At 45.4% G+C, this 25,636-nt stretch overlaps 1 protein-coding gene across 1 annotated transcript in view; it reads left to right on the top strand.

Moving 5' to 3' along the window:
• LOC140396422 (monocarboxylate transporter 2-like) overlaps positions 1-24,858 on the top strand; it is a 105,730-nt gene extending 80,872 nt beyond the window's left edge. The window contains 1 exon segment of the mRNA XM_072485041.1: positions 22,786-24,858. Coding sequence (XP_072341142.1) covers positions 22,786-23,051 — 266 coding nt within the window. The 3' untranslated portion in view covers positions 23,052-24,858.
• The last annotated feature ends 778 nt before the right edge of the window (positions 24,859-25,636 follow it).

Genomic DNA, 25,636 nt, shown 5'->3' with positions numbered 1-25,636 from the left:
GGTTCATCAACATATTGGTCCAGGAAACCATCCTGTATACACTCCAGGAATTCCTCCTCTACAGTATTATTACTAATTTAGTTTGCCCAATCAATATGCAGATTAAAATAATCCATAATTACAAATGGTCCTTTATCAGATGTGTCTCTAGTTTCCTAATGCCATTCCCAACATCACCACAATAGTTCGGGGTCTATATACAACCCCCACTGATGTTTTTTGCTCCTTGATGTTTCTCATCTTTACCTTTATAGATTCAACATTGTCGGTGCTAATGTCACTATTACGTTAATTTATTCTTTAACCAGCAATGCAACACTGCCACCTTTTCCTTTTTGTCTGCCCTTACTAAATACTGAATACCCCTGGATGTTCAGTTCCCACCCCTGGTTACCCTGCAGCCAAGGCTCCGTAATCCCATACCAGTTTACATCTATTTGAGTGATTAATTTAACAATTTATTGTGAATGCACCACGCATTAAGTCACAAAGCCTTGTCTCGTTCCCATTATTTTTCACTGTAGCCCTGTTTGATTCTGGTCATTGATTTCTTTGCATATCGCCTTTCTTAGTCCCCTTTCTATCTTTTGTTCATGTCCACGTTTCCCCCTCCTCTGACTCTCTGCATAGATTCCCATCCCCCTGCCATTTTAGTTTAAACCATCCCCAGCCACTCTAACAAATACTCTCCCTACGACATCAGTCTTGGTTCTGCCCTGGTGTAACCCATCTAGTATTCCCTGGTCTGGGAGGTCTTGCTGCCTGCGCAATATGAGGAGATATTGGTGGAGGGATTTTATCTTCGCCTTGTGTTAGAACTGCTAGAAAATATAAAACAAAAGACTGGCATTTATCCAGCTGCTTTTGTGGTCTCAGGACATCCAAAAGTGCATTTAAGACGGTGAAGAATTTTTGAACTGTAGTCATTGCTGTAATGTAGGAAACAACAGGATCCCATGAGCAACAAAGAGATAATGGCCCTAACCTCCTTGAAGTGGAGGTCACAGTTGGACTGTCACTCTGCTCCAGGTTGCTTACCCTGAAATCAGCGGCAGATTTACAATGAAACACACCGTGCCTAGGCACAGGACCCTGACCAAAGATTACTCAAATTAGGCTTATTTCCGCTAGAATTTAGAAGGGGTGATCTGATTGAAGTATTCATGATAGTAACAGGGAAAGACAGGGTAGATAAAGATAAACTATTTCCACTGTTTGGAGATTCTAAAACTAGGGGGAACTAGTCTAAAAATTAGGGCTAGACCATTCAGGAGAGATGTTAGGAAGCACTTCTTCACTTAAAGGGGGTAAAGGTTTGGAACTCTCTCCCACAAAACGGCATTGAAGCTAGATCAATTGTTAATATTAAATCTGAGATAAATAGATTTTTGTTAAGCAAAAATATTAAGGGATAAAGGCCAAAGGCAGGTATGTGGCATTAGATTACAGATCAACCATGGTCTCATTGAATGGCGGGACAGGCTTGAGGGGCTGAATGGCCTATTCCTGTTCCTATGTTCCATTACGGAGACCCTCCACCAGAGACATCCCCATAAGAGAGACCCACACCCCTTTGCCTGTCTACCTGCTGCTTGTCAATGACACCTCATTTGGGCAAGGATCAAGTTACCATGGTGACAACACCCAGATCCATCTCTCCATCATCTGCCTCCTGTGACCACTTCTGGGCTGTCAGACTGTTGGTTCTGCTGCCTGTACCACTTCTTTAGGTCAAAAGATCCAACAATTGTAACTTCAGAACGATCAAACCTATTATTTTTGGTCCCACCATATATATCCCTCTCATGCTGCTGATTCTCTGCATCTTTCTGGTCACTCGTTCTGGTTGAATTGAACGATGTGAAATCTTAGTATCTTGTGCAACCCCAACCTGAGCTTCAAATACCCATTTTATCCTTTTGTCAAAGCTGTTTGTTTTTATTGCAGCCCTTTTGCCTGCTTCTGCCCCAATCTCAAGCCCTGCACCACTGAAAACCTTAACCGTGCTTTTCACAGAATTTACAGTGCAGAAGGAGGTCATTCGGCCCATCGAGTCTGCACCGGCTCTTGGAAAGAGCACCCTACCCAAGCCCACACCTATCCCCATAACCCAGTTACCCCACCCAACACTAAGGGCAATTTTGAACACAAAGGACAATTTATCATGGCCAATCCACCTAACCTGCACATCTTTGGACTGTGGGAGGAAACCGGAGCACCCGGAAGAAACCCACGCACACACGGGGAGAACGTGCATACTCCGCACAGACAGTGACCCAAGCCGGGAATCAAACCTGGGACCCTGGAGCTGTGAAGCAATTGTGCTAACCACAATGCTACCCTGCTGCCCCGTTTGTCACCCCTGAACATGTTCTCCCCAGTGTTCTGTTTGCTGACCTTCCACATTCCACCCACCAAAAGATGCAGATTCCCCAAATCTCAGTTGCAGAAATCTGTCTCAATTCCCCATCCTAGCCGGCCAATCCTGACTCCGTGTCACCTAACACGTTAAATTAGCCTCATCTTCAAACACCTTTGTGGCCTTGCATCATCCTATGTCTGCAACATTCTCTACATTTCCTCCAAATGTGACCTTTCATCATTTTCTTTCACTCCATCATTCAAGACTTCAGCTGTCTTCATCCTGGGCTGTGGAATTCCCATTCCAATCTATTTTCCACCACACACCAACTTTAAGAAAAATAAATTTGTTCTCAAAACCCATCTCTATAACCAAGCTTCCCTGTCACCCCTTCAAACTTCTTCCCCCACGGTTCAGCAGCTGTTCCCATTCTCTAGGGTACCACCTGGGTATGATGTCCCAGAGATCAGCGAATTATCGGCCAAAAATCAGATAATGTTATTATTTTCCTTTGGGGGGATATGTTTGTTGAGGGGGAAATATTGGCCGGTCCACCGGGGTGAACCCTCCTGTTCTTCTTGCTCAAGGAGCCTTTCATGTATACCTAAGAAATGGCCAGGAGCTCAATTTTAAAATGACGGCACCTCTGACAATGCAGTATCCCCTCAGTACTTCATCGGGGAATTTTAAGTATGAAAGGCACTATCGTTCTTCATGCAGTGACCTCATTGTCGGAGGGTTACTCATCAAGGCTTATGTCATGGCATCACAATTAAAAGCAGGTGAGGAAACATAGAAACGTTGAAACTAAGAGCAAAATTATTTTTAAAAATCTAACTCTTTTTTAGGAGGTGGGCCCCAAGAGCTATGGGGATTGATCCTGCACTGCCGCCATTATCCTACGTCAGACTCTGGCTATCCTGCCAACTGAGGTAACTGATCCCCGATGGTCACTATCTAAATGCAATTTGTTAGCCTTCACGTCATTGTCACCACTGACAGTAGTTTTGGTTGTCGCCACTTCCGACAGCAAACTCTTGGGTGCTTAGAAAAGCACATCTCTGACAGTGCAGCACTCCCTCAGAGCTGAATTGGAATTCCAGCATCAATTTGTAAGCTCTGGTCTTGGGGTGAGACTTGGCCCCAGAACCTTGTCACTCAGCAGCAAGACTACTGCCAACTGAACCACAGCTGCCACACTCTCTTAACAGGCGCCAGGCCAAAAGGATAGAAAAATGGTTGAAATCTTACTGAAAGGCTGCCGTGGCAGAGTGGCATTTTACATGCTCCTTAGCTGCTTCCACATTGTCACCCAGTTTTATATATATATATATGGACAGAACTGGACAGCGGCGTCACTTTGACACATTCAAATTCTGCACCAGCTGGGTACGGCACAATCTGGGCAAACATGGTCTGATTTAGGACTCAAAAGAATTTACTGAAAACCGACCCTAGTGCCCTGAATAATTCCAATAATTTATCCACGATAAGGGTATTCATTCGTACATTTTATTAATCCAAATGACAGCCGAGACCTTAGCATCTGTTCTACTTTTAGGCCTCCACTCACAGACTTGTACATCTGAAAGAAATAAGCCCCAGATTAGGCAACCTTCAAATCCATGCTATCCTGTCACATTTGTAAAACAGTGTTTGTAAACTTCAGTGGCTCAGACGTGGAGTGATCTCCTGTACACATTACTTGTGACAAAATTAGTGAACCTGTTCTCAGTATCATTACAGACAATGACCAAGGTTTTTTTTTAAGCAAATAACACATGAGCTCTAACCCCATGGGCAGCACGGTAGCACAGTGGTTAGCACTGTTGCTTCACAGCGCCAGGGTCCCAGGTTCAATTCCCGGCTTGGGTCACTGTCTGTGCGGAGTCTGCACGTTCTCCCCGTGACTGCATGGGTTTCCTCCGGGTGCTCCGGTTTCCTCCCACAGTCTAAAGACATGCATGTTAGGTGGATTGGCCATGATAAATTGCCCTTTAGTGTCCAAAAATGTTAGGTGGAGTTACTGGGTTACTGTGGAGGTATGGGCTTAAGTAGGGCGCTCTTTACAAAGGGCCGCTGCAGACTCGATGGGTCGGATGGCCTCCTTCTGCACTGTAAATTCTATGTTTCTATGGATGTCACTTGTGGTAAGATTGTATGTTTTTTTCCAACCTGAAAACTTGAAGTTTTATTTCCTCAATTGTAACTGATAAATGAGTTTGAGCCTGCAGAGAGAAGGAACTATGTAATTATAAATAACAATTGGACCTACATGAAATGTATAACAATAATTAGAACAATATGTTTATAATTAGTCATTTAGTAGTACAGTATTGCTGAAAAAGGACACGTCTCGTTGAAGCTTTTTGTCCTGCACTCATCAGGACAATTTGCTACACTTCAGCTGCTATTGATACTCCAAAACACTGCATCATCCAGTAAGAGTGCTATAACAGCAGGTGTTGCCAGTGTAACAAATCCTACTCTAACCTAGATATTCATTATTCTATAAAATAACCAACAAATCCCTATCTACCTGCGAAGAAACAAAATTGACTATGTCTCCCAGAAGAACAAAATATTTTTATTTTTGGTGCATCTTATTATTTGCATGTCAATTTTTAAATTCACACCGTTGTTTTCAATTTCCTCCATGACTTCACCCTCCCCACCTCTGTAACCTTCTCCATCCTCACAACACTCTAGGTATCTGTATTCCTCCAATTCTGGTCTCTTGACCATCGCCAACTTTCATTGCTCTCTGAGTGGGGGCCGTGTCTTCAGCTACTGAGGCCCTAAGCTCTGGAATTCCTTTCCTAAGCCTTTCCACTTCTCTCGCCTAATTTTAAGATTTAAAAAAAACATAATTAGATACATTTACATAGCGCTGCTCATAACCAACAGACATCTCTAGCGCATTACTACCAATCAAGTATTTTTTGAAGTGTAATTGTTGTTGTAAATGTTGTACGGCAGATGTTCCTTAAAACCTACGTGACTCTGTCCTAATAACTCCTCATGTAGCTTGGTATCACATTTTGAATAATAATTCCTCCACAAAGTGCCTTGGGATGTTTTACTATGTTAAAGGCATTGTATAAATGTATGTTGTTGGTGTTCTTGTTGAGACCTGTTATTGCTAATACCTTGCCACGAGTATCTCTGGTACTGTTCCAGACAAGTTATTGAGAAGTCGCAGCTCCCACTAATCACAATGGTGCACATCATAGGACGAGGAGAGACAGGTAGAAATGTGGGCCGGAATTCTCCGGCCGTTCGCTGGAGGCGGGATTCTCTGGTCTGCCTGGTAATGCACCCACGCCCGTGGGTTTCCCAGTGGCATGGGGTGACTTCAATGGAAATTCCCATTGACAGTGGCAGGAGAAGAGAATTCCACCAACAAACAGTACACCATCTCCCATCACCGAGAAACACGTGGCTGGGAGGCCAGAGAATCCCGCGTATGGTTACCACATTGGCAGGGCGTATATAGTGGATAATGGAAAAGGCATGTATACTGCCCTTCCCTGTCCAAAGGCACCCCCTAACCCCTTCACTCACTCTACTTCCAGTATCTTATATTTCTTGGACTTGGGACAATTTTGAACCAAACTGCGGGGGATCAAATGGAGCTGATCTCCTTACTATTTCAAAGCTCTAACTTGTTAGGTTGCACATCAGCTGTTGGTCCAAGGTGTCACATTGCTCTTGAAATTGATTTGAAGGACAAAAGCTAATAGCAGTGCTTTTGTCTTCAGTCAATGTTCTAACATGTAGGTTAGGACATTGCACACATTGGGCAGGATTTCCCCCGTATTTGACAGAGTGCAATAGTGGGCGGGTAAAGTGATGCTAAAGCCGGTGGTACCAATGGTAAGCCTGACCTGCCAGAAATTTAGTTTTTGAAAGATTGGGGTGACATTTATAAAGGCCATCCTAGTGTAAAAAATTCCATATGGAAGCCCCCATCCTGGCACAATGCTGAAGCACGGCCCTGGCATGACCCTCTTCCTCTCCCCGCTCCCCCCTCCCTTCCCACCCCTAGATATTGCTCTAGATATAGATTTAGATGGCTAAAGGGATCAAGGGATGCGAGGGGAAGGCGGGATCAGGGTATTGAATCTGATGATCATAATGAATGTTGGAGCAGGCTCAAAGAGCTGCATGGACTCCTCCTACTTCTATTTTCTATGTATGTTTTTCTTTCTTTCTTATTGGTATTCAATCCCCCTCTACAACTGGAAAGGAGGAACACTTTTTATGGATGATCAGTAGCAAAAATGATTGAAGCAGATTAAGCTAGACCCTATCCTTTCTCAATCTGCTTCCATTCAGAGACGAAGGATGAAAGTTCCCCATAGGGCGCACTTCCAGCCTCCTTAAGAAAATGCTAAGATCTGACTCTCTCCTTGAAGAATGGGTAATGCAACTCAACTCATGTAATTTTCAATAATGTTACTCAAGAATAAAACAATTATATTGTTGAACTACGATTCTCCAATGCTTAATAGAATCTGATGCTAATTATAATCCAGTGTAGTTTCTACAGCATCAGATTAACGTTTAAGTGGATTTCCTTTTTTGTGTCAGCAAATACCAAGCCATCATCTTGTTTTTGTCTCTGAACAAAGCTCCTGAGAGATTTACATCTGTGGAATTCTCTTTTTCTGAAAGAGAGACAAAACTCTCCAACAATAGGGACATTCTCTGCTTACCTAACTTGGTTAAGAGTAGGAATCACTGGGGCATTTTCAAGTTGATAAACCAAAGCTAATGGAATGTCACAAGAATCAGTCCTGGGGCCTCAGCTATTTACAATCTATATTGGACAAAGAGACTGAGAGTAATGTTTGGTGGGAATGTAAGCTGTGAGGAGGGCACAGAGGTTTGGACAAGTTAAGTGAGTGGGCAACAAGGTGACAAATGGAGCATATGAAACTTGTAACTTTTGATGTTCAGAGGTGTTCCCACACAATGAGAACAGAAATTGGTAACATGCAGGGTAGAGCTAGAAATACAGAAAGCAAATGGCATGTTAGCCTTTATTGCAGGAGAATTAAAGAAGTCCTCTTACAATTGTACAATTATCAGACTACATCAGGAGTACTGTGTACAGATGTGGCCGAAAGGAAGACTATATTGCTCGGAGGGCGGAAGGGCAAAGATTCAGCAGATTCGTTCCTGAGATGAGTAAATTATCCTATGATGTGAGACTGAGTAAATACGACATTAACTCTCTGGAATTTAGATGAGTGAGAGGAGATCCTAATGAAACATACAAGAGAAGGGGCTTGACAGAATAGACATGGTGAGATTATTTCCTCAGCTTGGGGAATCTCGAAGATCTAAGTGATCCCACAACCAATGGATCAGATATAAACTCTGCAGTGCTGCCATGTCCATTTGTTGTGGACAGTCAAACAACTCTCTGGAGATGCCACAAATGTCCCCATCCTCAATGAAATGAAATTAAATGAAAATCGCTTATTGTCACAGGTAGGCTTCAAATGAAGTTACTGTGTAAAGCCCCTAGTCGCCACATTCCGGCGCCTGTTCGGGGAGGCTGGTACGGGAATTGAACCCGTGCTGCTGGCCTGCCTTGGTCTGCTTTAAAAGTCAGCGATTTAGCCCAGTGTGCTAAACCAGCCCCATTGGGAAGGGAACCCAGCACATCAGTGCATGAGGCAAGGTTGAAACACTGGCCTGAGGTGCCAAGTATTGATCCACCTCAGCTGCCTCCCGAGGTCCCCAGTATCATAGATGACACTCTTCAGCCAACCTGATTCACTCCACGCCATGTGATATTTAGAAACGGCTGAAGGCACTGGGTATTGCAAAAGCTCTGGGCCCGGATAACATTCTAAAAACAGTACTAAAGACTTGTGTTCCAGAACTAGCTGCGCCATTAGTGTTGCAGTACAGCTGCAACACTGGCATCTAGACGGCAATGTGGTGAACTGCCCAGGTATGTCCTGTCCAGATAAAACAGGAAAAAACCTGTTTTATATGGACAGGACCTGCCCACTGATGCTCAATCTGGATTCTGCCAGGGTCACTGCTCCTGACCTCATTACAGCCTCAGTCCAAACATGGATAAAAGAGCTGAACTCTAGAGATGATGTGAGAGTGACGCCCCTTGACATCAAGGCTGTGATCGACTGTGGCACCAAGGATCCCGAGCAAAACTGGAGCCATTGGGAATCAGGGAAATCTCCATGGGTTGGAGTGATACCTAGCACAAAAGAAGATGATTGTGGTTGTTGGAGGCCAACCATCTCAGTTGCAGGACATCACTGCAGGAGTTCCTCAGGGTAGTGTCCTAGGCCCAACCACCTTCGGCTGCTTCATCAATGATATGGGCAGCACGGTAGCACAAGTGGATAGCACTGTGGCTTCACAGCACCAGGGTCCCAGGTTCGATTCCCCACTGGGTCACTGTCTGTGCGGAGTCTGCATGTTCTCCCCGTGTCTGCGTGGGTTTCCTTCGGGTGCTCCGGTTTCCTCCCACAGTCAAAAGACGTGCAGGTTAGCTGGATTGGCCATGATAAATTGCCCTTAATGACCAAAAATGTTAGGAGGGGTATTGGGTTACGGGGATAGGGGGGGAAGTGAGGGCTTAAGTGGGTCGGTGCAGACTCGATGGGCCAAATGGCCTCCTTCTGCACTGTATGTTCTATCTTCCAACCATTATCAGGTCAGAATTGGGGATATTCTCTGAAGTGAATGAAACGGACCATGCCCAAGACCTGGACGACATTCAGACTTGGGCTAATAAGTAATAAGTAACATTCACACCACACATGTGGCAGGAAAGGACCACCTCCAATAAGAGAAAATCTAACCATCCTCCCTTGACATTCAGTGAACTCACCTGACTTTCCAAAGTTTCTCTATCAGACAAGTGTGATAGAATATTTACCCTTGCCTTGATGAGTGAAGCTCCAACAACAATCAAGAAGCTGGACACCATCCGGACTAGGCAGCCCGCTTGATTGGCAGTCCATCCACAAATATAATATAATTAAGGCAGGGATAGACATATCTTTTGGTCTTTCAGTGAATGAAGAGTTATGGGGAATATTCAGGGAAGTGGAGTTGAGGCAGATGATTAACCAGGACTCTACTGAATGGTGGAGGAGGCTCACTGGGCTGTATAGAACATAGAACAATACAGCGCAGTACAGGCCCTTCGGCCCACGATGTTGCACCGAAACAAAAGCCATCTAACCTACACTTCAAATGCTTCTGTATAGTCTGTCCCTGCTCCTATTTATGTTCTTGGGCAGAATTCTCTCATGCCTCCTCCGGCAGGTTCAATAGTGGGCGACAGGGGGGATAATATGGCGAGACTCTAAAAATCGGTTTCACGCCGGCATGAATTTCCCTCCGGATCTTCCGTTGGTTCGCGCCACGGTGGATCCGGAAACCCACTGGAGGCCGATGTGATACTGCTTTGCATCCCCTTAATGGATTGCAGGTGAGGGCCTGACTAGAACCTTCCGCTCACACCTGATCCTCCGTGCCATCAATGGGAAAACACGCCGGTCCAGAACACATCAGGAATAATATGCCGTGCAGAAGTTGGGGCCCACCTGAACAATGCCTGGGACTGCCTTCAGATTTTGAGATCAAAGCTGCAAGCCACCCTGGACCTGGAACACCACAGCATTGTGGGGGGGAGGGGCATGAGTGCCTTCCAGATCTTCCAGATTCAGGACGAGAGATATGGCGTGGTTTCCTATCGGTCCCCACAGTAGGAAACGCTCCCCGTTTTCACCCCCGCCATGGCACATAGTCCCAGATGGGAAATGTTTTTGATCTGACCAAAATGGTATGAATCACAACAAAAAATGTTGAAGAACAGAAGGAGGTTCTGCGGTCTTTCGTGTCTATCACACCTCTTTGAATGCGCCATCAAATTAAGTTCTGCTCGCATGTTCCTTCCCCATACACCTGCAAATGTGCCCCCACCCCCACCCAATTACTTTCCAGATAGAAGCATTTGACCGCTGGTTCGCACACTCATCAGTACCAACATTGGATGGCCTAAAAAAGAAGCAGAATAAAAATATGGACACAAAAAGGAAAACATTTTCCAAATAGGGTGAAAGTTTGAATGGTTGCACTCCTAATTCCTAAATTTGCTCGGCTCCCTAACATTTAACTGTCCCAGTTATTGACACTGTAGCTGCTACTCTGTGTCTGATGCAGATAATAGGATTCACACGGTAACTCAAATAGTCCTAGAAAATCCTTTCAGGTACAGTTGCTTCATTTACTTCGGCATGTTATTACACACCCAGCCACAACACAGTATTACATGTTTGAGCACCTCTTGCTGTCAGAACGTTAAGTGTGTCTGTCATTTCAGTATGCAATACTGAATCTGTTCGTACTCCGATGAAGCACTCAATTGTCAGGCAATGACCTTGGGATGACTAAGCACTTGCATTGTCACAAGAGGAGAGGTTATAATTTCACAGATTGTCAGCAGTTCTCATTGCTTGACAGGGTTATTAGGTTGTTGACCTTCACCTCCTGAGGTAGCCACGTTGGCACCGCTTGTATCCTCTATATTAAGCATTTGTGTTGTGCCCAGGAATTTTATGTTCAACAACGTAAGCGATATTACTGCTGGGCAATGGGATTTTAGGCATCGAGTTTCGCGATAAGGTACCCCGAGGTCAAGTGCAAAACATCGCGGGCTGGATTCTCCAGTTCCTCGGCCGCGTTTATTTTGGTGGCACGCCATTGGCTTGTGGCACAATCCTGTCTTCCTGCCGTTTGTCAATGGGATTTTACATTGAAGCCAGCACAGTAGGATAGTGGTTAGCACAGTTGCTTCACAGCTCCAGGGTCTGAGGTTTGATTCCCGGCTTGGGTCACTGTCTGTGCGGAGTCTGCACGTTCTCCCCGTGTCTACGTGGGTTTCCTCCGGGTGCTCCGGTTTACTCCCACAGTCCAAAGGTTTGCAGGTTAGGTGGATTTACAAGTGCGGAGTTTGGCGTATTCAGTTAACGTCCAAAACTTTGGAGAAGGAGCCACGTGGACACCAGGTGTCGTGTTGGCCCAGACAGGACTGGTATCATCTCGGGTAAGGACACATGGACGTGAATCAAACCAGCATGTGGATCACCTCCGAGGGCTCATCCAGGAGAGGCTGGATTCAATTCCAAAGGTTTCAGACTGTAACCGCCCCCATCTCAAACTGACACCTCCGCCCCAGTTGCCACCGTTGGTCTCGGGCGCATCTATCGTGGAGCAGCCAATTTTAGACCTAGAGGACGTCAAAATGCCAGACAAAGACCCATTGCACTCTAATTCTGAGGGCACCATTGACATCTTGCCACCGCTAGAGCCAACAACGTCAACAGCTCTGGCCACTGCATGGTCTTTGACCCCGCTGAGATGCTCCACGCAGAAGTGCTGCTCCCCAGTTCTGTACACTGCATCGGATGCCACATGTTCAGCCCTCGATGGCCGTTTCCGGGCTAGGATGCCAAAGGCACCATTACATCGGCCGCAGACACGGACATAGATGTATCTCTGGACTTTGGGGGCGGGTGGAGTGGAGGGATTTTATAACCCTCAAAATGGTCATGGTATCAGAACAATCAGATTCCAGGTGACATCCTTTGAATATGAGCTCTGTTGGTAATGAGGGTGTGGGGGTCCCCTTTAACTGCAGGACTCAGACCTCTGGTATAAGACCTTTTGGGGAGTGAAGAGTGTAATATCGCAAATAAAGATAAGCTTTGTTTTTTCCTGCCTTAGCGGTTCTACACCCGCCTTCTCAACCTTGCTCCTCGCCTGAGGTGCGGTGATCCTCTGATTAAATCACCGCCAGTCAGCTCTCCCCCTCAAAGGGGGAAGAGCCTACGGTCATCTGGGACTATGGTAACTTTACCTTACCTGTTCTTCAAGAGATGGCAGTGCTGGTTTGGACTGTTTTAAAGAAACCTCTATCTGCAGCAGGATGATCACAGTCAGCGAACAGGGCCCGATGCAGCCCTGATGGAACTTACAGGTGGGTTAGAGAAAAAAGGAAGCAGGAGGCCTCTTCCCTAAGCTCCTTGTCCTCCAACCTGCTGAAAAAATATGTGCTTAAATCGTACAAAGGGTTGGCTTGTCATGTCATCTTCCTTCTCCAACTGCCATGGCATTTTTAAAAATAGGGCATTGTGGCCATGTATTCCAAAGGTGATCTGATTAACTCATGACAGGAGGCTAACTTATCCAGGGTCCCATTGTCCAAGCAATTAGTTTTAATAGCACATCTCCAATAGTTGAATACCTCACATAATTGCCATGGATGCTTTGTTCGTCAGACAGGAGCTGTGAGCCCTTCACACTCCCCTGAAGTTATTCCCCTTAATGGGTTTTGCAAACAGACTGAGTCCACCCCAATGAGTTGGAACGTACTGTAAAGAAAATTGGATTAGCCATCTTGGACAGTGAGTTCAAGCCACTTTCGTCTTTGTGTTTTCAAAAAGTTCAATTCAGGTTTCCATCTGGTGGATTAAAAATCATTATTCGGCTTGAACTACATCTTCATGACAAGTGTTTTGGGACGGCCTGAGGGAATGCAAGATTTCTTTGTTTCTTTTCTGCTTTCTTCCTTCCCTCCTTCCCAAGTGTTCCCAGTTTCTCTACCGCTAAGGAAAGACATTGTGCAGTTTCGCCGCACGAGGTACAGAGAGGGAATCTCCAAACAAGCGAGGCTTTATTCAGCGCGGTGGGGTGTGTGCTTGGGAATAATGGTGTTTCAGAAACCTTTGCGCCAAGATAGTTCCTGCATTGTCATAAAGCTGCAGTGTCGGCTTTCCACTGCTTTGATGTGGAACCTTGAACCAGATATTACTGTTTCAAACGGCATGTTAGATGGCAGCTTTTGCGATTGATTGGTAGCTTTGAGATGACCAGAGATATTGGCTTAGAGTGAGATGCTCTAGGATCGGACAAAATGAAAGGGAATCTATCGGCTAACCCTGCATAGGCAGCTGACTGGAAACTAGGATCAAACTCCACCTGAACCGGAACATCCAATTGGAATGTTCACAACACATTCCTTGAGACAATGCTTTCTTTTTTAAGCTTGAAATTTGTTTTCTTTTAAAACTCACTAGGCTGCCGGGAATCTTTGTATTTATTCGGTATTTAGCACTGTTCACTTTTTCATTCACTCTTTCATATTGGAAGTGATATATGAATTAGCTAATGTACTTACTGGTGTGGTGAGGCAGAAAAAAAAATTAAAGTTTATAAGGTTATTTTCACATCCTTGGTATGAACTAAGTTGCTTTGCAACCAATGAAGTACTTTGAAATGTAGTCCCTATTGTAATTTAGGTAAACACAGCAGGTTATTTTCATCGACAAGAGTAAGATAGACGATGTTGATTGAAGCTTAACAACTGGGTCGTGCCCGGTGCGAATCTGCACAAGCCGGTTAATTCGCGGGGGTCTGAAATCGGGAACTGACCCGGGCGCCGATCGATTTCCAATCTAACCGACCTACTCCCATTGATGAGATCTGGATCCCGGCGTGGCGTGGCGAGAAACCAATTATTACCAATTAAGGGGAACCTCCATCCCATTAACGGGAAGGACCCCGTATCGAGTGGCCTCCCGGGATCTAACCAGCTCTCCAGCGAGCGGTCACGCAGGCACCCTTTAGTACTCCTATTTAAAAACATGAATCATAGGAGTGCAGTGGCTGCTGTGGGAATCGGAGGAGAGGAGTAGCCCTCTTCAAAACCAGCAATCAGCCTGGCGGCACTGGGGCTGCTGCCAGGGCAGGTGGAGGATCCTCCAGAAGGGACGGGCCTGGAGGAGGAGGGGGGGTCGGTCACCATCGGTTGGGGGTCACCCCTGGGCTGGGAGGTGATGGGCTCAGCTCCCATGGGTCCAACATGCCACCCCTCCAGATCTTGTGTATCCATACCAGAGGCAACTTCAGTTGCTGCCCTTCAGTCGTCATTGTCCCCCCGCCCCCCGCAAACACCCCCAGGACAGAGCCCTGTCCGCGGTAATATGGTGAAGGTCACTTTAACTCCCACTGATTGCGGAGGCCTATGGTTGCACAGCTGTAGGCCATTGCTAATAGGAACTGGCAATGTCAGCTATGTGAGCACTCCACAGCTTCCAATTGGATTCCCGTGAGTAGATGTGCCATTTTTCAGGCAAGAGTTATTGCCTAGCTTCCCAATCAGACATTGAAACCTTTGCGTGAACACTGGAGGCATCAACACCACAGAAACAGCAGCCAACAATCAAACGCCCAAGAGCTGTGCCTCAACACTGAGGGCATCCCCACGACCAGAGGATGGGTGTGGATCGGGGAGAGAACCTGCCCGGTTCAGGTCATTCTCCGGCACGGGTCTGGGGTTTTGCATCGAGGGAGTGCTGGGGGTTCCTGTGCAGGGCGGGGTCCCCCAGCACAACTGCCTCATTGGATGGTACCCTGACAGATGGCAGGGAATGTAAGGGTGGGGAGGCCTGGGAGACTCTAGGGTACTGGGGTAGAAGCCCAAACTGATTGTCGGTCTCCAGCCTCTCCGATTCCTTACAGATATCACATGATGGATGTGGATTCCGCAGCAGCGTCCCTCGCAGTGGCATTTGCAATCCAGGTGGCCAGAGAAGGCAGCACAGCCAAAGTACAGGGGCCAGCCCCACACCCTGAGGACCTGGCAGTCCATCAGGCTAAGCAGGGACCCAGAGGGGGAGGCCGATGATGGCCCAAGGTGTACAGACGTCGCTGATTTTTTGTAGGCTCCACCTCAACAAGGGGAGGTACGGCACCTGTGCCGTGTCCTTGCAAACTTGGCACCACAGGGAGGAGGATATCTGCTCCCGGTGGCCGTCAAGGTCACTGCAGCCCTGAACCTCTATGCCTCAGAACTATTCCAGGGTTTGAGCAGAGCCTTGTATGGCACATCCCGACCAACAGCACTGCTCCTTCCTCAAGTGGAGCCCACAAGTTATCAGGAATAAGAAGGGTGCTGTCACAAATTTAGGGGTTTAACTACAGACCTCCCAACAGCCAGCGGGAGATCGAGGAGCAGATAGGTAGACAGATTTTGGAAAAGAGTAAAAACAACAGGGTTGTTGTGATGGGAGACTTCAACTTCCCCAATATTCACTGGGACTCACTTAGTACCAGGGGCTTAGACGGGGCAGAGTTTGTAAGGAGCATCCAGGAGGGCTTCTTAAAACAATATCTAGACAGTCCAACGAGGGAAGGGGCTGTACTGGACCTGGTAATTGGGGAGCCTGTGTGGAGTATAAGGAAAGTAGGAAGGAACTTAAGCAAGGGCTAGAAGGGGGTCACGAAAATTAATTGGCAAATAGGGTTAAGGAAAATCCCAAGGCCTTTTACACGTACATAAAAAGCAAGAGGGTAGCCAGGGAAAGGGTTGGCCCACTGAAGGATAGGCAAGGGAATCTATGTGTGGAGCCAGAGGAAATGGGCGAGGTACTAAATGAATACTTTGCATCAGTATTCACCAAAGAGAAGGAATTGGTGGATGTTGAGTCTGGAGAAGGGTGTGTAGATAGCCTGGGTCACATTGAGATCCAAAAAGATGAGGTGTTGGGCGTCTTGAAAAATATTAAGGTAGATAAGTCCCCAGGGCCTGATGGGATCTACCCCAGAATACTGAAGGAGGCTAGAGAGCAAATTGCTGAGGCCTTGACAGAAATCTTTGGATCCTCACTGTCTTCAGGTGATGTCCCGGAGGACTGGAGAATAGCCAATGTTGTTCCTTTGTTTAAAAAGGGTAGCAAGGATAATCCAGGGAACTACAGGCCGGTGAGCCTTACGTCAGTGGTGGGGAAATTACTGGAGAGAATGGTTCGAGACAGGATCTACTCCCATTTGGAAGCAAATGGACGTATTAGTGAGAGGCAGCATGGTTTTGTGAAGGGGAGGTCGTGTCTCACTAACTTGATAGAATTTTTCGAAGCGGTCACAAAGATGATTGATGCAGGTAGGGCAGTGGATGTTGTCTATATGGACTTCAGTAAGGCCTTTGACAAGGTCCCTCATGGTAGACTAGTACAAAAGGTGAAGTCACACGGGATCAGGGGTGAGCTGGCAAGGTGGATACAGAACTGGCTAGGTCATAGAAGGCAGAGAGTAGCAATGGAAGGATGCTTTTCTAATTGGAGGGCTGTGACCAGTGGTGTTCCACAGGGATCAATGCTGGGTCCTTTGCTGTTTGTAGTATATATAAATGATTTGGAGGAAAATGTAACTAGTCTGTGGAATTGCAGATAGCGATGAGAACTGTCAGAGGATACAGCAGGATTTAGATTGTTTGGAGACTTGGCGGAGAGATGGCAGATGGTGTTTAATCCGGACAAATGTGAGGTAATGCATTTTGGAAGGTCTAATGCAGGTAGGGAATATACAGTGAATGGTAGAACCCTCAAGAGTATTGAAAGTCAGAGAGATCTAGGAGTACAGGTCCACAGGTCACTGAAAGGGGCAACACAGGTGGAGAAGGTAGTCAAGAAGGCATACGGCATGCTTGCCTTCATTGGCCGGGGCATTGATTATAAGAATTGGCAAGTCATGTTGCAGCTGTATAGAACCTTAGTTAGGCCACACTTGGGGTATAGTGTTCAATTCTGGTCGCCACACTACCAGAAGGATGTGGAGGCTTTAGAGAGGGTGCAGAAGAGATTTACCAGAATGTTGCCTGGTATGGAGGGCATTAGCTATGAGGAGCGGTTGAATAAACTTGGTTTGTTCTCACTTGAACGACGGAGGTTGAGGGGTGATCTGATAGAGGTCTACAAAATTATGAGGGGCATAGACAGAGTGGATAGTTAGAGGCTTTTCCCCAGGGTAGAGGGGTCAATTATTAGGGGGCATAGGTTTAAGGTGCGAGGGGCAAGGTTTAGAGTAGATGTACGAGGCAAGTGTTTTACACAGAGGGTAGTGGGTGCCTGGAACTCACTGCCGGAGGAGGTGGCGGAAGCAGGGACGATAGTGACATTTCAGGGGCATCTTGACAAATACATGAATAGGATGGGAATAGAGGGATACGGACCCAGGGAGTGTAGAAGATTGTAATTTAGTCGGGCAGCATGCTCGGCACGGGCTTGGAGGGCCGAAGGGCCTGACCCTGTGCTGCACTTTTCTTTGTTCTTTGTAAGTGCATCCATGAAGTCACAGATGCCCTGTTTGCCTGGGCAGCTGACTATATAAACTTTGACCTGGACCAGGCCCATCAAGATGCCCGGGCAACCGGATTCTCCACCATTGCGAGGATGCCCCAGGTCCAGGGAGTAATAAATGACACTCATCTCGCCTTGCGCGCACTGAGCGTGTGGAAACGCCCTTCACTAACAAAAATGGGTTCCACACCCTGAACAAACAACTTGTGTGCAACCACCTCCTGGAGATGATGGACGTGCGTGCATGCTTCCCAGGAATTGTGCACGACAGCTACATTCTGGGAGGCCGGAGATCCCCGGAGTCTTCGAAGGACACCCCAGGATGACCAATTGGCACTTGGGGGATAAGGACTACCTATTGAGGTCCTGGCTAATTACGCTGGAGACCGATACGAAGACCTGCTACAACGAGGCCTGTGTGGCCACCCGGGCTGTCATTGAGCGGTGCATCGGACTTTTGAAAATGCGGTTCCAATGCTTCGACCACCCTGGTAATATACTGTAGTACCCCCCCCCCCCCCCCCCTCTGGAGGGTCACCTGCCTTGTGGTGCTCCGCTGTGCCTTCCACAACCTGGTGTAGCAGCGGGGATTGGACTTGTTTATTTATTGTCACGTGTACCTAGGTACAGTGAAAAATATTTTCCTGCGAGAAGCTCAAACGGATCATTAAGTACATGAAAGAAAATAAAATAAAAAGAAAATACGTAATAGGGCAACACAAGGGCCAGTGGCCCGTGAATGGCAGATGGAGTTTAATTTTGATAAATGTGAGGTGATGCATTTTGTTAGATCAAATCAGGGTAGGACCTACTCAGTTAATGGTAGGGAGTTGGGGAGAGTTACAGAACAAAGAGATCTAGGAGTACAGGTTCATAGCTTCTTGAAGGTGGAGTTGCAGGTGGACAGGGTGGTGAAGAAGGCATTCAGCATGCTAGGTTTTATTGGTCAGAATATTGAATACCGGAGTTGGGACGTCTTGTTGAGGTTGTACAAGACATTGGTAAGACCACACATGGATTACTGTATTCAGTTCTGGTCACCCTATTATAGGAAGGATATTGTTAAATTAGAAAAAGTGCAGAAGTGATTTACAAGAATGCTCCCAGGACTTGATGGTCTGAGTTATAAAAAGAGGCTGGATAGGCTGGGACTTTTTCCTTAGGGATTAACTTATCTATATAGTCTATAAAATAATGAGGAGCATAGATAAAGTCAACATCTTTTTCAAAAGATGGGGGAGTTTAGAACTAGAGGGCATAGGTTTAAGGTGAGAGGGGAGAGATACAAAAGAGACCAGAGGGGAAATTTCTTCACACAGAGGGTGGTGTGCATCTGGAACGAGTTGCCGGAGGCAGTGGTAGAGGTGGGTACAATTTTTTCCTTTAAAGAACAGTTAAACAGTTACATGGGCAAGGTGGGTATAGAGGGATATGGGCCAAATGTGGGCAAGTGGGACTTGCTTAGTGATAGAAACTGGGCAGCTTGGACTAGTTGGGCCGAAGGGCCTGTTTCCATGCTGTAAGCATCAATTACTCTATGAAAATGTAAATACATAGTCACTGGCATCAGATGAAGCATACAGGAGTGTAGTATTAATCAGGTCAGTCCATAAGGGGGTCGTTTAGGAGTCTGGTAACAGCAGGGAAGAAGCTTTTTTTGAATCTGTTTGTGTGTGTTCTCAGACTTTTGTATCACCTGCCCGAGTAAGCCGGGTGGGAGGGGTCTTTAATTATGCTGCCCGCTTTCCCCAAGCAGAGGGAGGTGTAGGTGGAGTCAATGGATGGGAGGCAGGTTCGTGTGATGAACTGGACTGTGTTCACGACTCTGAAGTTTCTTGTGGTCTTGGGCCGAGCAATTGCCGTTCCAGGCTGTGATGCAGCCAGATAGGATGCTTTCTATGGTGCATCTGTAAAAGTTCGTAAGAGCAAGGGTTGGCATGCTGAATTTCCTTAGTTTCCTGAGGAAGTATAGGCGCTGTTGTGCTTTCTTGGTGGTAGCGTCGATGTGGGTGGACCAGGACAGATCTTTGGTGATGTGCACCCCTAAGAATTTTAAGCTGTTAACTATCTCCACCTCAGTCCCGTTGATGCAGACAGGGGTGTATAGAGTACTTTGCTTCCTGAAGTCAATGACCAGCTCTTTAGTTTTGCTGGCATGAAGGGAGAGATTGCACCACTCCACTAGGTTCTCTATCTCTCTCCTGTATTCTGACTCGTTGTTATTCGAGATCCGGCCCACTATGGTTGTGTCACCAGCAAACTTGTAGATGGTGTTGGAACCAAATTTTGCCACACAGTTGTGTGCGCGCATGGAGTATAGTAGGGGACTAAGTAAGCAGCCTTGTGGGGTCTCGGTAATGAGAACTTTTATGGAAGAGGTGTTGTTTATTCTTACAGATTGTAGTCTGTGGGTCAGGGGGTCAGGAAGTCGAGGATCCAGTTGCAGAGCGAGGAGCCAAGTCCTAGGTTTTGGAGCTTTGATATGAGCTTGGCTGGGATTATGGTGTTGAAGGCGGTGCTGTAGTCAATAAATAGGAGTCTGATGTAGGAGTCCTTGTTGTCGAGATGTTCGAGGGATGAATGTAGGCCAGGGAGATGGCGTCTGCTGTGGACCAGTTGCGTCCTCATCCTCGCCCGCTTCTCATAGGACGTGGCTTCGTCTGTCATCTCACCCCCTTCCCCTACCTGACATGCCTCTCCCTCACCTCCCCCAAACATTACCCGCCCCTCCCCGCCTCCCTCTTTCGCCTTGTTCCACCATCGCAGGGTCTGTGTAACATCACTCCAGGGTGATGAGGCTAAATTACGATATCCTTTCACTAATATGTACATTTCCCAGTTTCAATGGCAAATTCCAATAAATGAGCAAATGATCGTCCTCCAGTAAATTTCAAATCAAAATGCAACAATGTCTTGTCGATCCTCTCAGTGATACAGAGCCAAGGCTGCGCAGTCATCGAACTCTTGTTACTTTTTCTTCTCACTAAAGTGGGAGCAAGTTATTCATCAAGGAGCAGAGGTTCACTCAAAACAGTGCAATTAAAAAAAATCAAGCAATTCCATGCTCAAGGTTTTTTTTTTATTCATGGGTCGTAGAGTCACTGGCTGGCCCAACATTTATTGCTTATCCCTAATTGCCTTGAACGGAACGGCACTTCATTGCTGTGGATCTGGAGCCACGTGTAGGCCAAGTAAGGACGACAAATTTCCTTCGCTAAAGGGCCATTATTGAACCAAATGTTTTTTTTTACACCAATGGTTTCATGGTCTCTGAATTACTAGCAATATAATAGCACCACTTCATCAACGCCCCTTGTGTCCAGGACAAATTGAGCTTCTGCAATCTTTTGTGCCGGTTTCAAAAATATTTCACAGGAAGTTGCCCCGCCAACAAAATGTCCATGCTAATCCCTGCCCCCGGTTGAATTAATCACTGATGAGATTCTGCTAATTGCGCCAATTTAATGGTAAATGAGGAAGCTATGGAATTTTAGCATTTTTTAAGTGCGAGGGTACAAAAATGCAACTTTTTAAAAACGTTCTGCCTATAAGAAACTGACTACTGTACACCAGCGAAGCAGGCTATTGATAGGCGTTGGACGAAACACCGTGATTAAAGATTATTAGATTTTGTAATCAACCCATTTTCAACCGTGCTAATAAAGAAAACACTGATTTCCATTCAGGAGATGTTAAGGTATTTCTAAGTTGTATATTTCAATTGACTTTTCAATTTACTTTCTCCAACAAAGCATTAACATGAGAACAGCTGAATGCAACAAGTAAAGGCCCTTCCAGCCTTGCTTGTAGACCAAGTGGCGAAGGAATCCTTTCCCCCATCTTGCTCCGTCTCAGAACCCCAGATTTACCACTAAAGATCCTCTCGGTTCAATCTTTTCAATCGTCTTAGATCCATGATCAGACCATTGATGAGCATCTCCATAAAATCCGATGTCCGACTCAACTCCTGATCTCACATTGCCCTCACATGCAACTCACCTACGATGTCTACTCCTCTACCAACCTCTGACGTGCAACTCACCTCCGATGACTCACTCCTCACCTGACTTCCAATGCCCAATCCTTCACCTGACCTGACCCCGCCCCATTGTGCTACTCACTTTTACCTTGTGACTTTTTTTGCAAAAATATACTTTACTTGTTAAAATATCCAAAAGAACATTTTTTTCCGGCTGTTACGATTCTCTTTACCAGCTGACCAGTGAACGGCGCGCCACCGTGAAACATGCGGCTGGGGGACCATACAATCCAGCCCTTCACAATGGCCATCACACAAAGTGCAAAAATATTCAAGTTCTCTACGTACATCATGTTGCACTCTGGTGCTTAAATACAGTCAAAGAAACATTACAGACATTTCAAAATGGTCATTACAGCGGCTGCAATGTGATTTATATTGAATACATATATCAGGTTGCACTCTTGAGGTGTTTCAGTACAATTGTGATACATTCAATGCGAGCCATATGGCCTGACGGCATTCTCTACAGTTCTACCCCTTATGACCTCCGATATCCAGTTCAAGCCTGTTATCAATATGCGTGGGTGACCCACCTCTGCTCTGCTCTGCTCCACCTTACGTGAAAGTCGCACCTTCTCAACCTTGCCCTTCACCTGAGGTGTGCTGATCCTCAGGTTGTTTTGCCACCAGTCAGCTCTCCCCCTCAAAGGGGAATGCAGCCTATGGTCATCTGGGACTATGGCGACTTCGTTTTTACTTGCTCCACCTTACATCCCAATAGCTTCTCAGTCTGGCTGACTGTCACCGGGAAAACAATGTGAAAAATTTCAAATCAGGTACTACCTTTAAATTCAGCAGGATTTCCAGGGAAATCCATGCTTCCAGGTTTGCAAGCTGCTAAGTCTGTTCCCTTCTTCTTTTACTACCTTCCAGTTATTGTCAGGGCCAACTTCTCAATCGGTGAGGGGTGGGATGGTGCTGCATTAATTTCCTTTTTGATAAAACTGAAAAAGGCCAAAGGAGCCATGGGGCAATTTGATCCCTGTGATACTCATTAAAGTCAACAGAGTTAGCACCGATCTTAAATAAAACCCCAGAAAATCCAGGCCTGGCTTTGTAAACCGGCTTCCTAATTAATTTCCTCATCAAAGCCCCTTTAATCTACTTGATTTGTTCATAGACTTGTTTTTGATGCTTTGCAGCAGTTGGCAATTCATTTATTAAACACACAGAACATCATTACTGTCTTTCAGGACTGTTGGTGGACATAACTCAAGACTATAGGTACATGTACGCAGTGTGTGGAAGCATCGTGATACTGGCGAGTATCTATTTATTCATTGGAAATGCCATCAACTACCGGCTCCTGGAGAAGGAGAAGAGAATGGAAGAGGAGAATGCAAAGGCGCCACCGAATGATGCAGAACTGAACGACATTTGTGATAATGGCACTGATGATATAGAAGTTAATCCCCAGATGCTGTTGGGGATTTCTTCTGAGAAGGAGACTGATATTTAAACATCTGGCGCTGACCTGATTTTGCTCCCAGAGTGCATTTGGAATTGAGTGTCAGAAATTTCACTTCACTTCAGGAGATAGATATGTCAAACCTCAGACAAATACCCAGGGTTCTAATAAGGATAAATCAGTATTTTCAGCTGGGTGAACACCACGTCGTACATTACCCCTTTTCTTCCTAACGGGCAGCCCTTTCAGTATCACCTGCTACCCTGGCTTGAGGTTCTTGCGGAGGAAGTGGAAGTTGATTCTGCGGTTGCCCTTCATTGTTAATTAAATATGCCATTATTTAGCAGGGTGCAGAGGAATGAGGCATTCATAAGGGTTAAAATGGAGGAAATATTCCAACATTTTCTGTCCCAAATGCTACCTCCATTAACCTGCTATTGTGCATACATTTTAAATCCCCCCCAAATCGTAATTGTTAGCACTAAGCAATTTTAATAGTGTGTCAGCAAAACCAATGAAGCCAGTAGTTTCTTCCTGATTGACCTCCATTTGTTGTTACTATGCACAATTTATAAAAACGAAATGTTAAAACAGTCAAAAGATACTGCACTAAACCACCGAAATTAAAACATCATCAAAGGCACTGCACTAGGGGTAGAATCAAGACTTCAGGCAAAATAGTCAGTAATATATACTTCATTCAGAAGAGGGCACTAGACCAAGAATAATTGAAGATAAGCTTCTGTTCTTCCTCATGAGGAGATAACCCTTCCTAATAAAGTCTCTATAGACTTAAAACCAACCTTTCATTAAGTTTGACTTTCAAGAAACCTAATGAAGTGTGAAAAGGCCTTGCCTTTACCATTCTTTTGTTTTGCGATTAAATAGATTAAAGTCTGGTAAACGAACTAAATTAAGCTCTGCCACTCAAAAAGATTTAAACTAGATATAAGAGAGAGCTTGAGGGACAAGGGGCTCTTAAGCCTAGATTTTCTAATCAATGTTGTTTTAACACTGGCGGTAACCTCTTTAATTTTAAAATAATGCCAATCAGAAAATCTAAGCTTGGGTATTCATCTGAAAAGGAAATCAATGTTGAAATGCTCTCGAGTTTAAAGCTTCGAAGTGAAATGAGGTTCGGCCAATTCTTAGTGACAAGTCAGCCCATAGCACCACACTGCTTCATGTTTTGGCACCAATTGACACTATCAAAAATTTGTTTGATAATTGCTCTGGTGAAACCTTGAGATTTTGTCAGTCCTAAGATACTGCGCTAAGAACCACCCAAATTAAAATGTTAACAGCACTGCAATAGGGCCGGAATCGAGACTGCAGGCAAAAGAGTCAGTAATGTATATTTCATCCGTAATTCTTATAAAAATACAAGTTGTTGGTGTTATAAATAGGCAATCTCACTCAGAAACTACAGGATGGCTGGTATCAAATGGACAAATAACTTTGCCACATTCTTCCCTGTTTGGTGCTGGGCATTTTATTAGGACAGAGTGAAGTGAGCTTTAAACTCCCAATTACCTAGACCGTTTCTGATCTGGAGGTGCTGATTGATGACATTGGGTGCTCCAACGCTAAAATATTCCATTACCTTACACCAAAGCCTCTCTTTACCTTCTGGGTAGGCTCAATGTTTTCTTAAAGACATTTGTATGATTATTCTATTAAACCAGGTCAGTGCCATTAGTTTTGATTTTAACTAAGGTTCTTATGTTTGTATTTAAATGGTTCTATTGTGATATTTTCAAGGCACAGGACAGAATTTTATGATGCAATAGTTTTTACTTTTCTAATATAAATCTATCATAGAATAAAGTCTGCATTCTAAGCAAGTAATTGGAGCAAGTGTAAGGCCTCAGTGTCGAGTAAACTCAGCTCATATCACATTGATGTAAAGAATTGCAGGAAACCAACATGGTGCAACTCGTTTTCACTGCTTCCCAATGGGGAAATGTCTACAACATTCTCCTTACGGCAAGGTAACTGGGGCTAACAGTTTGGAGATAAGTGGATACGGTCACACCCCATTGTGTACACCCCACTGCAAACATTAATCTTATGCACTGATCCGTGGTTGCAATGAGATTAGGACTGGGATGACCTTAATGTACTTCCTAAAGTTAGCACTGCCTCTTTACTTTTTAGCAACAGTATAACTAGTGACCAGAAAAATTCAATAAGTATCTTCAGCATTTGGTATTTAATCTAATTACAGGCATTCTATTTCAGTTTTTACAACAACGTAACGATGCACTACGCAAGGCAATTCAAAGCTAACTTGCTGGGGGGAAACCCAAGGGATTGGTTGGAACATTGGTTTTACAGCCTGTGCAATATCTCTCCCCATTGATTTCAAAAGTCAACAAGCTGTCAAACCCAGTTTTCCACCTGGATCCTGTCAGTTTTCCATTGGACTAGTTAGGTTAAAATTGCCCCCCAAAGTGTGTATCGTGGGTTTATTTGCCCAATCTCAACATGCTTTTCAAATACAAGTGTGATCTTGAACATATGCTGTAAATAGAAAAGCACTGATAACCATGTCACCACTGAGCCAATGATATTGTGGCCCAAAACATCATCCTTGATAATATTGTGATTAATTGTGACCCTTCGTGCTCGACCTG

This window comes from Scyliorhinus torazame, chromosome 19 (genome assembly GCF_047496885.1).
Source record: "Scyliorhinus torazame isolate Kashiwa2021f chromosome 19, sScyTor2.1, whole genome shotgun sequence".
Lineage (NCBI taxonomy): Eukaryota > Metazoa > Chordata > Chondrichthyes > Carcharhiniformes > Scyliorhinidae > Scyliorhinus > Scyliorhinus torazame.
The sequence above is the reverse complement of the archived record's forward strand: the minus strand, read 5'-3'. Positions and strand labels throughout refer to the sequence as shown.